Genomic DNA, 14,998 nt, shown 5'->3' with positions numbered 1-14,998 from the left:
TAACCGCTAAAATGTAAATTTATAATTGACTGACATGTTTGTCTCAACGAAAATGAACCTTCCGACAACCACACAATGTCGCAGGCGCTCTTGGCAAACAGATGAGAGGTTTGAAAAGGACATCGACGCACACAGGCGAGAGAGTTCGGGTCTTCTCGGGTCCGTTCAGAAAAAACACATTCATTTTTAAATTACCCGAGACCCGATGCCGCTATTGTTGTACCCGACCCGTGTCCGAGGCACATGTGAAACTTTTAGACCCGAACCCGATCGGGTCTCGGGTTTTCGGATCTAAGTGGACCCGTGAAGAACTCTACCGTGGAGCCCGACCCCGGGCCTAACATACTACTACATTCAGAAGATATGGACTTGTTCACTGCGGTGATTCAGCTTGCTTCTGAAAAGGACCTCACTCACAAGTTTAATTCCGAGTGGACACTTTATTAATGAGGAGCTTCTGCTCGGAGAAACGCCGCCTGCCGCTGTACTGACAGGAGGGGAGGGTGAGACGACAGCACTGCCTCCACAGTACCGTAGGTTCAAAGTCTGCGTGCGTGTGTGTGAATGTGTGTGTGTGTACGTGTCTCATGGCAATGCATATCCCTTTGTTGACTGCTTTAAAATGCAATGTTTGAGAGATGTCTCTGGTGTTACATGTAATATGTTGTATAGATTTATGGATATTCATAAAATTGTTTCTATATGTAATGTGGTGTGTAGGCTATTAGGCTATCTGGTCATATTGCTGATGGTTGTTTAACGTGGTGATTACGTGCTGCGCGAATAGAGTATATATTATTATAAGTATACGTACTGTAGGCTAATAATAAGTGTGCCCTCCCATGCATTTCATATGCCCCCCTTAAGACTGAGGTCTGGCGACGGGTCTGCTCTGACATATATAGCACCTCTTACTGCACATCTCACTACATTTCTCATGGCACCTGCAACTCTTTCTGCATCTCTCACTGCATCTCTTACTGTCCTGCACATCTCATTGCATCTCTCATTGCACCTGAACCTCTCACTGCATCTCTCCCAGGGCCTGCTCTTCTCCCTGTGCCCCTTACTCTTGCTCTTACTTTTTCTGTTTCCTGTCAATGTAAGAGTCTAAGCAAGACTGGAATCAGCTGTGGTTGGCCCAATTTACCCAACATAAAGGGTTTTATACTGTATCTAAGGTTTGGAATATTGTTACTAATTGTGTTTAGAGTTTTAAAAATGTGAAAACTGGTGGGACAAACGCTTGTTAGCGACTGAAAAAACTGTAACTTGTTAGCCAGCCTGTGGCATTAGCCAAGACCAAAATCCTTCGATTTTTGCTGTAAAATTCAGTCGTATCAAATGACAGAAAACCACAACAAAGGTTATAAAAGGCTATTGAATATTTTTTTTTGTGGTTGTAGAGAATTTACTCTGTAGTAAAGCCTTTAAAAAGCATGTCTGCTGCTCTTATTGTTTCCACTGTGTGAATGTGAGGACGCAGAATCAAAGCTCTGGTGTGACAACAGTAATGGTTGATGTGTTTCTGGTCGTAGGGTTTGAACAATATGAATGGCATATTTTTGTGTCTTATTCTGTAGAAATATAACATTTGTCATTAGAGATTGATTTTATTTTCAGCATTAACATTTTAAAGAACCAATTAATTTCGCTTAAGGACAATTTTATATTTGTGGAAGAATGTTAATGGATAATAGGACCTATTTAATCTACACACTGATGGAACCAAAAGACTCTAAATCATTCAGGCACATATATTTCACATGCTTTCTCGTTCTCTATGCAATGTTATTGCTGTTGAACATTTGGCTGTGCGTGGTCATTGTTTTGGAGAGAGCCCTTCATGAACCAATGTATATTTTTCTGTGCAATCTGTGTTTAAATGGTATATATGAAGCTACAGGATTCTATCCTAAATTTCTGCATGATTTAATACTGGATTCATATGTGATCCCTTCTTACATGTGTGCTTTTCAAGCTTTTGTGATTTACAGTTCAGGTATGTGTCAATTGTGTATATTAGCAGTGATGGCTTATGACAGACATGTGGCCATATGCAGACCTTTAGAATATCAGTTACACCTTAATAAAGTTTCCTGCAGCATTTTGATTGCTTTATCTTGGATTGTACCATTTATTATTATGTTCTTTGCTGTTTTCTTATCAAATAGACTGACCGTATGTAAATATCATATTGATAAACTGTTTTGTGACAATTTATCAATGGTAAAACTCACATGTGAATCTACTGTCACGAATGACATTTACAGATTGGTTTTTATTTCATTATATATTGGACTTGTCATTGTAATTGTTGTGTCCTATGTAAAGCTTGCAATTGCATGTAAAGCGTCTTTAGAGTGCAGAAGGAAATTTTGGCAGACTTGTGTACCTCATATTATTTCTCTGGTAAATTTCACTGTTGCTTCCATGTTTGATGCAACGTACAACCGATACGGCTCAAATGATGTCCATATGAGTCTGCTTAATTTTTTGGCTTTAGAGAGGCTTATAGTGCCACCTATATTGAACCCTATTATAAATGGTTTAAAACTCAAAGAGGTTCGCAAAGGAGTCTTAAAATCATGTATTAACTGCATTAAGTAATGACCAAAAAAATGTACTGTTTTCTAAACTTTCTAAATATTCGATATTTACTAAATAATGAAATATTGCATGTCTACTAGTAACATTTACACATGGTTTTCAAAAACTGGCCCATCTGGTCTTAAGCTAGTACTACACTAAGCATGGTTGTCAAAACCATGGTTATTTTGTGGTTACCATGATTTTACTACTGTAACCATGTTTTTTGTTTGTTTGTTTTAACTGTAGTAAAACCATGGTTAATTTTTGTAAGGGGAGAGCAAACTGGGAAAGTCTGTGAAACCTTTTTCTGTTCCTGGCTTTGTGTAGCACCTGAGGACCTGCTGCCTTGTGTATTTTTATAGATGTTAGGAAAAAGCGACAGTCAATTATTAATGTTATTTAGGATGTTGAAGTTTAAAGAGAAATGCATTGATTTATTTGTTCTGATGAACAGGAAGGAAGATATTTTAAGAAATGTTTGTAACCAAACCAATCAGAGGCCCCATAGAAAATAGAAGACTATTAATGTCAGTGGGGTCTCTGATCTGTTTGTTTGCAAACATTTCTTAAAATATCTTTCTTTCATTGCTAAAAATACTCTTCTTTGTGTTCATCAGAACAAAGAAATGTGAATTACGTTGTTGGCTATTTTTTATACGGCAAATTGGACCAAACAGTAAACCTTAGTATGTAAATGATCACAGCTGTTATTCAATTCACATGTGTTTATAAGTCTTAATACAAGTTAATACAAAAAGTACTCTCCCACATCCTCTTTTCTTATTAAGTTCTATAAGGAAAAAAGAGCAGTGTCTTTATTCTTTAAAATTTCGGCCTTCTGCAGGTCAGATAAGGTCTGAAAATGCTCATCCAATAAGAATTAGGATTGTTTAAATCTTGTCTAACCCTAAAAGTGGACCACAGAAGAAAGTAATGACAATAGTATGAAATTGCTTGGTCTGTCCTATTGTCAAGTTTATTGAAAAACAAATGACCAGGGTTTGATGACTTATGACAGACCAATAAGCTTTTGTATATTGTAAAAAAAATCTATATGAGATGTGTTTGAGCAAAAATCTTTTCCCATCGAAGGCCTTTAAAAAATAGCCATGCATTCTGACCAATTTTTGTTAACATCAAAAACCCCAATTTACCCTGTTAAAGACACAGAAAGATGTTGAGCGATATCCAGCTTTGAAATTTTCTGCTGAATGAATAAACCTTATGTGTGTAGTCAATGTAAATCAGAAAAAAGCATTATTGTAAGAAATCAGAAGCTCTGAACATTGCATAATTTCTCACATTGAAGCAAAAGTATATATATTTTTGTGCTGTATAGTGTAGCATTTTTCTATGACTTTTTCTATGACTTAAAAAAACAATGTTCAAATAAACCTTATAGAACAGCTGTTTGTACTACTGAGAAATGAAAACAGGCTGAAATGCATTAGCCTTCATGACCCTCATAATATTACAACGACAACATTTACATTGACTACTTTAGCAAAGACTTTAAAGGGGACATATCATGAAAATCTTACTTCATCCATGTTTACGTGCTATAATTTGGTCCCCAGTGCTTCTATCAACCTAGAAAACGTGAAAAAAAATCAACCCAGTAACTTAGTTTTGGTAAACCATTCTTTGCAAGCATGTGAGAAAATAGGTCATTGAAATTGGGCTCCCCTTGTGATGTCAGAAGGGGATTATACCGCCCCTTAATCTAACCACAGCACTGTCATTTAGTGCAAAGATCAGCTCATTTGCATTTAAAAGGACACACCCCAAAACAGCACATTTTTGCTAAAACCTACAAAGTGGCAATTTTAACATGCTATAATAAATATATATATATATATATATATATATATATATATATATATATATATATATATATATATATATATATATATATATATATATGGTATTTTGAGCTAAAACCTCACATATGTACTCTGGGAACACCAAAGATTTATTTGACATCTTAAAAAAGTCTTATGAAATGTGTCCTTTAAGCTGCACAAACAAGAAACATTACAAGTCGTTTTAGTACACTCTTGGGGGGTTGCTAATAGTGTTTCATGCATTCTAGTCTCAGCCTCAGACGTCACGCCCACAGACTGTTGGCTGAACGTCTGATGTTTTTCGTACACTTTTCTGGAAACCCTGTGAGAATGTCACAGTTGTCTTTGATTGGTTGAAATAAACCAGATCTCCAGGAGACGCGAGTGTCGCGATTAGTTTCGTTCCCTGGAAAACAAATCTCTGACGTTCCATTGAGGAAGAGAATCAGTCGTGTTCACGTGGATAATAATGAGCAGTTATCATGATCAGCTAAACATTGGATTCTCAAATATGCAAAGTTCGCAGCATAGACTCTCTAAAAGACGTCCAAGAGTTTTGCTTGAGGCAGTTAGTGGAGTCAAAAAGTTTGTTTCTCCTGAATTGCTTGTATGTGTTAAAAAGTGGAGAGATATGCTTCAAACAGACGTTTAACGGGAGCGTCTCATTGGTGTGGCTGTTGATGAAGTGCACAACGTTGTTCTATGGTGAGTAATGTTGTTTATATAGATGCTATTCAGCTGTGGCTGGTTATTACTGACTTGTTGCCAGCCGGCTATTTATTGTGGGGAGTCCGAAACGTGACGCTAGACGAAACACACTGTGATTGGTTGTTTGACATGTCGGTCAAACAGCTCGTGGGCGGGCTTTGTCCAGAAAAAGCAGCGAAAACCACCTGGCTGGCTACGCGAGACTATATGCATTCTGACTTATTAAGACAGTTAAAGAATTGGATTCCTCATGGGAAAACAGTTGGTGATATGGTGGAGTATTTCTGTGCCGAATGCACTTCGTCAGGTTTCATACTGTACAAGCTTCAGAAAGTTTTTTCAACTACTGATTCTGTAACATACAGTGGAAGTCCTTATATGGGCATTTCACCCGAAATAATGCACACAATACCAATGATCCCAGCATTATGTGAACAATGGATGAAGTTTGTTTTCCAAGGTAGCAATGGAGTTGTGCAAATGTGTTTAAGTTATCCAGAGAGAGTGTGTAAGGTTTTTGCGTAAAAAAAAAGGGTTTTCAGATTACAATGTATAAAGAAATTTTTAAGAACTGACCTAACATAAACATAAAGGTGCTTAAAAGATTCTTCACAGCTACAGGTATGCCATAGAATAACTATTTTGGTTTACTCAAAGAACCATTTAGAGAGAATCAACAAGAGTCAAAATTCAATAAAAATTGACTTTCTTACAAGAGATTCTTATATACAAAGATCCAGTTGTCTCCTGATCTATTGAACAGTTTTTGTTATGTTCAAAGATTAAAGTTCTTAATGTACTGTACAAAATATTTATTTTTTACCATAAAAATACACAAATGCTACAATGAAAGGCATCAACATTCATTAGATAACCCTTAGGGTATAAAGTCGCACAGAGACTACTTTGAAGTAATAAAGTTATTTATAAGGAAGTCAATAATCTGTAGAGCCTTCATTACATGCAGGTTATAGCTCCGAGCAGGACTAGTAATGGTTGTTTGGGAATACTACTCATTTTATGATACAATCTTTTTTATGTTATGTAAGATTTTCAAGCCGAAAAAATGCTTTAAATTAATCGGAGAAATATATGTTTATTTAAATAGTTATTTCCTAGAAATTTAAAGGACTCAAATGTTTGTAATTTGTTTAAAAACCAACAAGTGATGGATAATTTAACCTTTGGTGAAAAATACACCTTGATGAAACCAAGAGACTCTAAATCATTCAGGCACATATATTTCACATGCTTTCTTGTTCTTTATTGTCTGATATTGTTTCTAAACATTTGGCTCACTGTTGTTATTGTTTTGCAGAGAGCCCTTCATGAACCAATGTATATTTTTCTATGCAATCTATGTTTTAATAGTATATATGGAGCTACAGGATTTTATCCTAAATTTATGCATGACTTATTATTGGATTTATATATAATCCCTTCTTACTTGTGTGCCTTACAGGCTTTTGTGATTTACGGTGCAGTTAAGTGTGAATATTGTACATTAGCAGTTATGGCTTATGACAGATATGTGGCTATATGCAAACCTTTAGACTATCATTCAAAACTGAACAAATCCTCTTGTATCCTTTTACTTGCCTTCTGTTGGTCTGTGCCGTTCATTACAGCGTTTGTTGCCATTTCCTTATCAAGTAGTTTGACATCATGCAAATATAATATTGATAAATTGTATTGTGACAACTGGTCAATGATAAAGCTCTCGTGTGAATCAACTGTCACCAATAACATATTTGGATTTGTTTTCATTTCATTTTATTTTGCCCTTTTTGTCTCCATTATAGTGTCTTATATAAAACTTGTGATTGCATGTAAAGCATCTTTAGAGTGCAGAAGGAAATTTTGGCAAACATGTGTGCCTCATATGTTTTCATTGATAAATTTCACTACTGCATTGCTTTTTGATTTACTGTACAGTAGGTACGGCTCAAAAGATTTTCCAGAGGATCTGCGTAATTTTTTTGCTTTAGAAATAATTATAGTTCCACCTATTTTTAATCCTGTAATATATGGTTTAAAACTTAAAGAGATTCGCAAAAGACTCTTTAAGTCATGTGTGCGGTAATGTCTTTGCTCAGTGATATTCTGTTAATAAAGATATAAAATAAATAAAAAACTAAATTTTTCTGGAAACATGCTATTGTGTTTCACTGACTTTAAAGGGATAGTTCACCCAAAAATGAAAATTCTGTCATAATTTACTACCCCCCATGTTGTTACAAACCAGTATGAATTTCTTTGTTCTGATGGGCACGAAGGAAGATGTTTTGAGAGATGTTTGTAACCAAGCCGTTCACTTCCATAATAGGAAAATATAATACTATGGAAGGAACTGGGGTCCACGAAGGGTTTGGTTACAAACATTTCTCAAAATATCTTCCTTTGTGTTCATCAGAACAAAGAAATTCATACTGGTTTGTAACAACATGGGGGGTAGTAAATGATGACAGAATTTTCATTTTTGGGTGAACTATCCCTTTAACAGTCACAATCTTATTTCCCCCAAATTGTTTATCATTTAATATTAAGTAGCAAATATCAACTAGTAGAAAAAAATCTGGAATACTACAATATAAAATATTCACTAAAACACATTTTAACTTTTCAATTAAAAACCGACCTCTTTTATTCTGTCGACATTTACCCCCTTAGCTGTAAAACATGGTTTTATTGACACATTGTGATTCTTTGGTGAACATATTGTTAAAATATATGTATTCTGTATCTGTAGTACTTCTTTGTGGTATTATATGTAATATGCAGCTTTGGATTTGGTTTTCACACATTTTCTTGTTATACTCAAACCTGGGATAATAATTAATCATTTATTATTATTTATTTAATCATAAATTTACACTGTACATTTTTTTACTTAAAATAAATGGAATGGACAGGGTCTATTCATTTTGCATAAGGAACATACAGCTAAATGTGACCTGTTTTAAAATTTGCTTGTTCATCTGTGAAATTGAGATAATGTTTGCCTAAAATTGCTGTTTTAAGTCACATCAAACAAAGTAAAAAATGATTTATTTCTGTAACACATTTTACATTCTACCGTGACACATTCTATCACAGTGATACAAACTTACATTTACTGCTCCCAATATGAATAATGACTCAGATTATGAAAATGTATAGATGCGAACAAAACAATGCAATAGCCAATATAAAAATAGAAATCAGTTTAACAGTCAATGAAACATTGCTACATTCCTGTCTGTTCCCATATAACTGCGGTGATAATTCATTGTTTAATTCTAAAAATTTAACTGAAATTAAACCTTTCAGTAACTTTCATGTCTTAAAATATTTCTAATGGATTGGTGTGGTCTCTTATCACTCTTTCACATCTGAAAACTAAACTAAGTTTTAGTCCTTACGGTAACTCATACATTATTATTACTTTCAGTGTCAGCATTTACGGAGCAACATAGAATAAAATCAAACAACAATTTATTAACCAGTAGGAAAAACATAATTCACAAGCCAATTTACATATTAATTCAAATACAAACAATCAAATGATAAACCATTGCATACCTGGTAAGGATGAAGATCTTGTTACAGATTCCTCAAAATAAAATAAAAATACATGATGCTGTGCAAAGGATACAGCATCATGGGGGTGCATTTCTAACAATAGAAAATCCCCCTAAATCATTTACAACATTTCCTTAAATATCCAGAGAACAAATCATATAGGAATATGGTACTGATTGGTTCATGTAAATTCAAGGTGCCTTATATACATACAGTGGGTGATTGGTCAACATGTCTAAGGTTGGATGTGTCTCCCAACATTAGGTGAAGTTTACTTATTTTATTGTTACAACTTAATATTGAATTCAGTTGTCATCTAGGTGTACCAGTATATCACTTGAAATATTTTGAATGGTACCAAACAAGAACAGTTTCAAATACTTTGTGTATATAAAATGTATACAGAGAATAAGGAGCCTGATGTCTGACTCTGCCAGGAAGACCAAATTCTTTCTTGGTATGGTTTCTTGGTGGGAAGCCCACTGTGAATTTTAGAGAGTTGATTTCCCGGGCATTCACGATGCACCCATGCTGTGTTCTTTGGGGTTATCTTTAATCAGGAAATTGGCCTTACAGCGGATTCAATACTACTCAGATTAACACAAGATTAGCAGAAACAGCGTAAAACTAAAGGTACTTATGATGCCATGGAAAGAACAATTTCTTGCTGAATCTTTACCTAAAGAACCTTTACATCCAAAGAACCCTTTTGTTTCAGAAAAGGTTTCTGCAATCAAAAAAGTTTTTTCAGATTAAAAGGTTATAAATACATTTTTAAAGAACTGATTTAACATAAAGGTGCTTAAAAGGTTCTTCACAGCTATGCCATAGAAGAACCATTTTGGTTTACTCAAAGAACAATTTAGAGAGAATCAGCAAGAGTCAGAATTAAATATAAATGGACTTTCTTACAAGAGATTCTTATATACAAAGATCCAGTTGTCTCCTGATCTACTGAACAGTTATTTTATGTTCAAAGTCTTAATGTACTGTACAAAATATTTAATTTTTACCATAAAAATACACAAATGCTACAATGAAAGGCATCGACATTCATTAGATAACCCTTAGGGTATAAAGTCGCACAGAGACTACTTTGAAGTCATAAAGTTATTTATAAGGATGTCAATGATCAGTAGAGCCTTCATTACATGCAGGTTATAGCTCTGAGCAGGACTAGTAATGGTTGTTTGGGAATACTACTCATTTTATGATACAATCTTTTTTATGTTATGTAAGATTTTCAAGCCGATTAAATGCTTTAAATTAATTTGAGAAATATTTGTTAATTAAATAGTTATTTCCTAGAAATTTAAAGGACTCAAATGTTTGTAATTTGTTTAAAACCCACAAATGATGGATAATTTAACCTTTGGTGTAAAATACACCTTGATGAAACCAAGAGACTCTAAATCATTCAGGCACATATATTTCACATGCTTTCTTGTTCTTTATTGTCTGATATTGTTTCTGAATATTTGGCTCAGTGTTGTTATTGTTTTGCAAAGAGCCCTTCATGAACCAATGTATATTTTTCTATGCAATCTGTGTTTAAATGGTATGTATGGAGCTACAGGATTTTATCCTAAATTTCTATATGATTTATTATTGGATTCACATGTGATCCCTTCTTACTTGTGTGCCTTACAGGCTTTTGTGATTTACAGTTCAGTAAAGTGTGAATATTGTACATTAGCAGTAATGGCTTATGACAGACATGTGGCTATATGCAGACCTTTAGACTATCATTCAAAACTGAAAAAATCCTCTTGTATCCTTTTACTTGCCCTCTGTTGGTCTGTACCATTCATTTCAGTGGTTGTTGGCATTTCCTTATCAAGTAGATTGGCATTATGTAAATATAATATTGATAAACTGTATTGTGACAACTGGTCAATAGTAAAGCTCTCATGTGAATCAACTGTCACCAATAACATATATGGATTTGTTTTCATTTCATTTTATTTTGTCCTTTTTGTCTCCATTATAGTGTCTTATATAAAACTTGTGATTGCATGTAAAGCATCTTTAGAGTGCAGAAGGAAATTTTGGCAAACATGTGTACCTCATTTGTTTTCATTGATAAATTTCACTACTGCAATGCTTTTTGATTTACTGTACAGCAGATATGGCTCAAGAGATTTTTCAGAGGATCTGCGTAATTTTTTTGCTTTAGAAATAATTATAGTTCCACCTATTTTTAATCCTGTAATATATGGTTTAAAACTTAAAGAGATTCGCAAAAGACTCTTTAAGTCATGTGTGCGGTAATGTCTTTGCTCTGTGATATTCTGTTAATAAAAGTAAAAAGAAAAAGAAACAACATTCTTCTGGAAACATGCTATTGTGTTTCACTGACTTTAACAGTCACAATCTTATTTCCCCCATATTGTTTATCAATTAATATTAAGTAACACATATCAACTAGTAGAAAAAAAAATTCTGGAATACTACAATATAAAATATTCACTGAAAACACATTTTAACTTTTCATTTAAAACCCCAACTCTTTTATTCTGTCCACATTAATCCCCTTTTAGCTGTAAAACATGGTTTTAATGACACATTGTGATTCTTTGGTGAATATATTGTTAAAATATATGTATGCTGTATCTATTGTACTTCTCTGTGGTATTATATGTAATATGCAGCTTTGGATTTGGCTTTTTACACTTTTTAACCCTGGGTAAATTTAATCTGCATTATCTTTATTCTTGTTATACTTAAACCTGGGATAATAATTAATCATTTATTATTATAAATGTAATCATAATTTTACATTGTAATTTTTTTTTTACTTAAAATAAATGGAATGGACAGGGTCTATTCATTTTGCATAAGGAACATACAGCTAAATGTGGCCTGTTTTAAAATCTGCTTGTTCATCTGTGAAATTAAGATAATGTTTGCCTAAAATGGCTGTTTTAAGTCACATCAAACAAGTAAAAAAGTGATTTATTTCTGTAACACATTTTATATTCTACCGTGACACATTCTATCACAGTGATACAAACTTACATTTACTGATCCCAATATGAAAAATGACTCGGATTATGAAAATGTATATACTGTATATGCTCATTTTAAGATGCAAACAAAACAATAGCCAATATAAAAATAGAAATCAGTTAACAGTCAATGAAACATTGCTACATTCCTGTCTATTCCCATATAACTGCGGTGATAATTCATTGTTTAATTCTAATAATTTTAGCGCTGCTAAAATGAAACCTTTCAGTAAGTTTCATGTCTCAACATATTTCTAATGGATTGGTGTGGTCTTTTATCATTTTTTCACATCTGAAAACCTGCTAATCTGTAGACTGTATAAATCCCAGAGAGCATATGACGCCGGGCCAGATCTGCACTGAATCTGACCTGGAGCTGTTGACTTCAGTGCAGATCCGATGTTGATCCGGTCCAGAGCTGCTATCTGGTTACACACCTCATCAGTGGTGTAGCGGGTTTTGGCGTCGTCTGACTTAGGTTTTTTGGCGTGTTCTGCACCGTCAGCTAAAGTAAGTCACTATTGCATGTCGAATCGGAGGTGAAGATCATCTGGGAGTCAAATTATTCTAATTGGCTGTTTGGATTAGCCAACTAGTGCAGAAGAAGAAAGTGTCAAAGAAGGCAAACAAAACTAAGGGCGCACTCACACTATCCAAACCAAACCGCGCTCGGGCGCGTTTGACCCCCAAAGCCTGGTTTGTTTGACTAGTGTGATCTCTCCGTTCCGCGCCCGGGCGCGGATTGTTTAATTGCGCCGCGGCCGGGTTGCAGAGGTGGGCCGGAGCGCGGTTCACTTGGGCTCAGGCGCGGAAGGCTGTGGTGTGAGCGCAATCGCGCCTGGGTGCGATTCGAAAGGTGAAGACGTCAGTTGCGCGACCACTCACCTTCATCTGCCTCCGTAAAAACCCTTTGATGCGCGCAGCGGGGTTACGTGAATGTCCGAGCTGCGCACATGACAGATCAACTAAGCTAACATGATGACTTGTGAGAGAGGGCTGTCTGTAATCGCGCACCAAACGACTCTGAATAAAAAACACAGACTTATCATTACGGTGGGTTCCAGTGTTAAGAGAGAGCTTTACTTCCTGCTTTTTTCAAAACAATCGCATCTTAATGACGAAAGTGCGCCCGGTCTCGGATCGATAAAAAGTACAGTGTGAGTGCGTGCACCTGGGGGAGTAGGGAGGGGTGACAATCGCGCTGGGGCATGTTTGGTTTGGTTTGGAAAATGTGAGTGCGCCCTAAGGTATTTTGGGAAGACAGATTTGAAAACATTTTCACACTGTTGCCTTTAGCAACAGTTTTAATAGTGGTTTAAATAAACCAAAATGCAGATAAAAGCCATGCCTACTTTCAAAATAAAACGTCTCGGTTACGGATGTAACCCTCGTTCCCTGAAGGAGGGAATGGAGACGCCACGTTGTGACTGACGAATTGGGAACTCTCTTAGAGGGACCAATCTGCTTCGATAACTACTAAAACGCCAATGAACTTGGCATTGAGATATTTGCATAATGCTGGTGCCGCCCCGCCAGGTGCGTATATAAGCAGCAGGTGCAAATATGGAAATTAGCTTCTTTTTGCTGAGAAAGCCGGGAGAATGTGACCTGCCGACAGCAGGGAGCAGCACCTGTGGCGACGGGACGTGACGTCTCCGTTCCCGAGGGTTACATCCGTAACCGAGACGTCCCTTTTAGTCGGTCACTACATGACCGACGAATTGGGAATCCCTACCAAAACGCCACTAGGGCTGACCTCTTCCAGTGTCTGCAAAAAAGCCCTTCAATTCCACTTAAGGAATGGAGAAATAGGATAAGGCAGAAGGCAGAAGGCAGAAGGCCGGGCACTAGATGTTCCTTTAACCCCACAGAAGTACCAGCGACTGGGAAGCGCCCTACCTGAGCGGGATAGGAACGCTGCGGCAGCCACCGCCCCTCTTAGGGGTTATGGTGGGCGAAAAACAACTTTAGTTGATAAAGAACAGCCGTGGCTGGGTAAGCAAAGCAGTGCTCTGCTGAGGGAAACGTGGGCTGGTAGGATTAACCCCACAGAAAATACTCACAAAGGAACCCCGCTTAGGGGACACAATGTGGAGCCTGAGCCAGACACGTAGGTTCGCAAATATACAGCTAGTGAGAGGCTGACAGCCAATGCTCTGCAACATAGGCTGCCAAGGCAGCTGAGGAAGAACAATTCAAACCATTACGCATTTTTGCTCTGATGGCCTTCCATACTGACACCATTGTGGAGCATCAGTCGGAGCCTGCAAGCCGACTTGCGAGTCTGCTCTCCGTGCTCTCCCTGATGAAGAAAGAACATGAGAGGACACAGGCTCGATACGAACACTCTAAAATCTAATGAACGTATTAGGTGTCGCCCAACCAGCAGCTCTGCAGATGTCTGTTAGCGAGGAACCACGAGCGAGAGCCCAAGATGAGGCAACACTCCGTGTGGAGTGCGCTCTCAAATTAAATGGGCAAGGAATACCCTGCAGATTATAAGCCAGGGCGATAGTATCAACTATCCAATGAGACATCCTCTGCTTAGTAACAGCTTTCCCTTTCTGCTGACCACCATAACAGACAAAGAGCTGGTCTGAGGTCCTGAGGCTTTGTGTGCGATACACGTAGAGTTGAAGTGCGCGTATGGGGATAGCAAAGCCATGGTTGGGTCTGCCTCCTCCGGGGGCAGCGCTTGCAAGCTCACCACCTGATCTCTGAAGGGAGGGGTGGGAACTTTGGGCACGTAGCCTGGTCTGGGTCTGAGTGTTACGCTCGAGACAGCAGGACCAAACTGAAGGCACGAATCGTCAACGGAAAATGCATGTAGGTCCCTTGCTCTCTTCACGGAGGCCAATGCTAGCAGGGTCAGAGTTTTCATTGCCAAAAACTGAAGACTCACAGAATGCAAAGGCTCGAATGGGGGTCCCTGCAGGGCTTTCAGCACCATGGACAGGTCCCAGGGAGGAATAGAGGGAGGGCGCGAAGGGTTCAGCCTTCGAGCGCCTCTTAAAAACCTAATAACTAAGTCGTGCTGGCCAACCGATCTGCCATTGATAAGCGAGTGATGAGCAGATATAGCAGCGATATCAACTTTAATGGTGGAGGGTGACAGCCTATTCTCCAAACGGTGTTGAAGATATGAAAGCACGATATTAATGGGGCATTCTCGGGGGTCCTCGCATTGCGAAGAGCACCAGGTGACGAACAGGTTCCATTTAAGCGCGTAAGCCCGTCTAGTGGACAGCGCTCGCGCTGCAGAGATGGTGTTAGATACCGCTTGCG

General features: G+C 37.2%; 3 protein-coding genes across 3 annotated transcripts; all 3 read left to right on the top strand.

Moving 5' to 3' along the window:
• Positions 1-1,689: 1,689 nt before the first annotated feature.
• On the top strand, positions 1,690-2,610 carry LOC129423494 (olfactory receptor 4B13-like). The gene has a single exon (XM_055179791.2). The coding sequence runs from the start codon at positions 1,690-1,692 to the stop codon at positions 2,608-2,610; it is 921 nt and encodes a 306-aa protein (XP_055035766.2).
• Positions 2,611-6,312: 3,702 nt separating this feature from the next.
• On the top strand, positions 6,313-7,227 carry LOC129423308 (olfactory receptor 5M3-like). Its single transcript, XM_073870988.1, has one exon. The coding sequence runs from the start codon at positions 6,313-6,315 to the stop codon at positions 7,225-7,227; it is 915 nt and encodes a 304-aa protein (XP_073727089.1).
• A 2,731-nt stretch (positions 7,228-9,958) lies between these two features.
• LOC129423307 (olfactory receptor 5AR1-like) lies at positions 9,959-10,976 on the top strand. Its single transcript, XM_055179554.2, has one exon. The coding sequence runs from the start codon at positions 10,059-10,061 to the stop codon at positions 10,974-10,976; it is 918 nt and encodes a 305-aa protein (XP_055035529.1). The 5' UTR covers positions 9,959-10,058.
• The last annotated feature ends 4,022 nt before the right edge of the window (positions 10,977-14,998 follow it).

Source organism: Misgurnus anguillicaudatus, chromosome 9, assembly GCF_027580225.2.
Source record: "Misgurnus anguillicaudatus chromosome 9, ASM2758022v2, whole genome shotgun sequence".
In the NCBI taxonomy this organism is placed as follows: Eukaryota; Metazoa; Chordata; class Actinopteri; order Cypriniformes; family Cobitidae; genus Misgurnus; species Misgurnus anguillicaudatus.
The sequence above is the reverse complement of the archived record's forward strand: the minus strand, read 5'-3'. Positions and strand labels throughout refer to the sequence as shown.

Coding starts and splice junctions, on each gene's coding strand:
- LOC129423494 (XM_055179791.2), top strand. CDS start 1,690: ATGGATAATAGGACCTATTTAATCTACACACTGATGGAACCAAAAGAC.
- LOC129423308 (XM_073870988.1), top strand. CDS start 6,313: ATGGATAATTTAACCTTTGGTGAAAAATACACCTTGATGAAACCAAGA.
- LOC129423307 (XM_055179554.2), top strand. CDS start 10,059: ATGATGGATAATTTAACCTTTGGTGTAAAATACACCTTGATGAAACCA.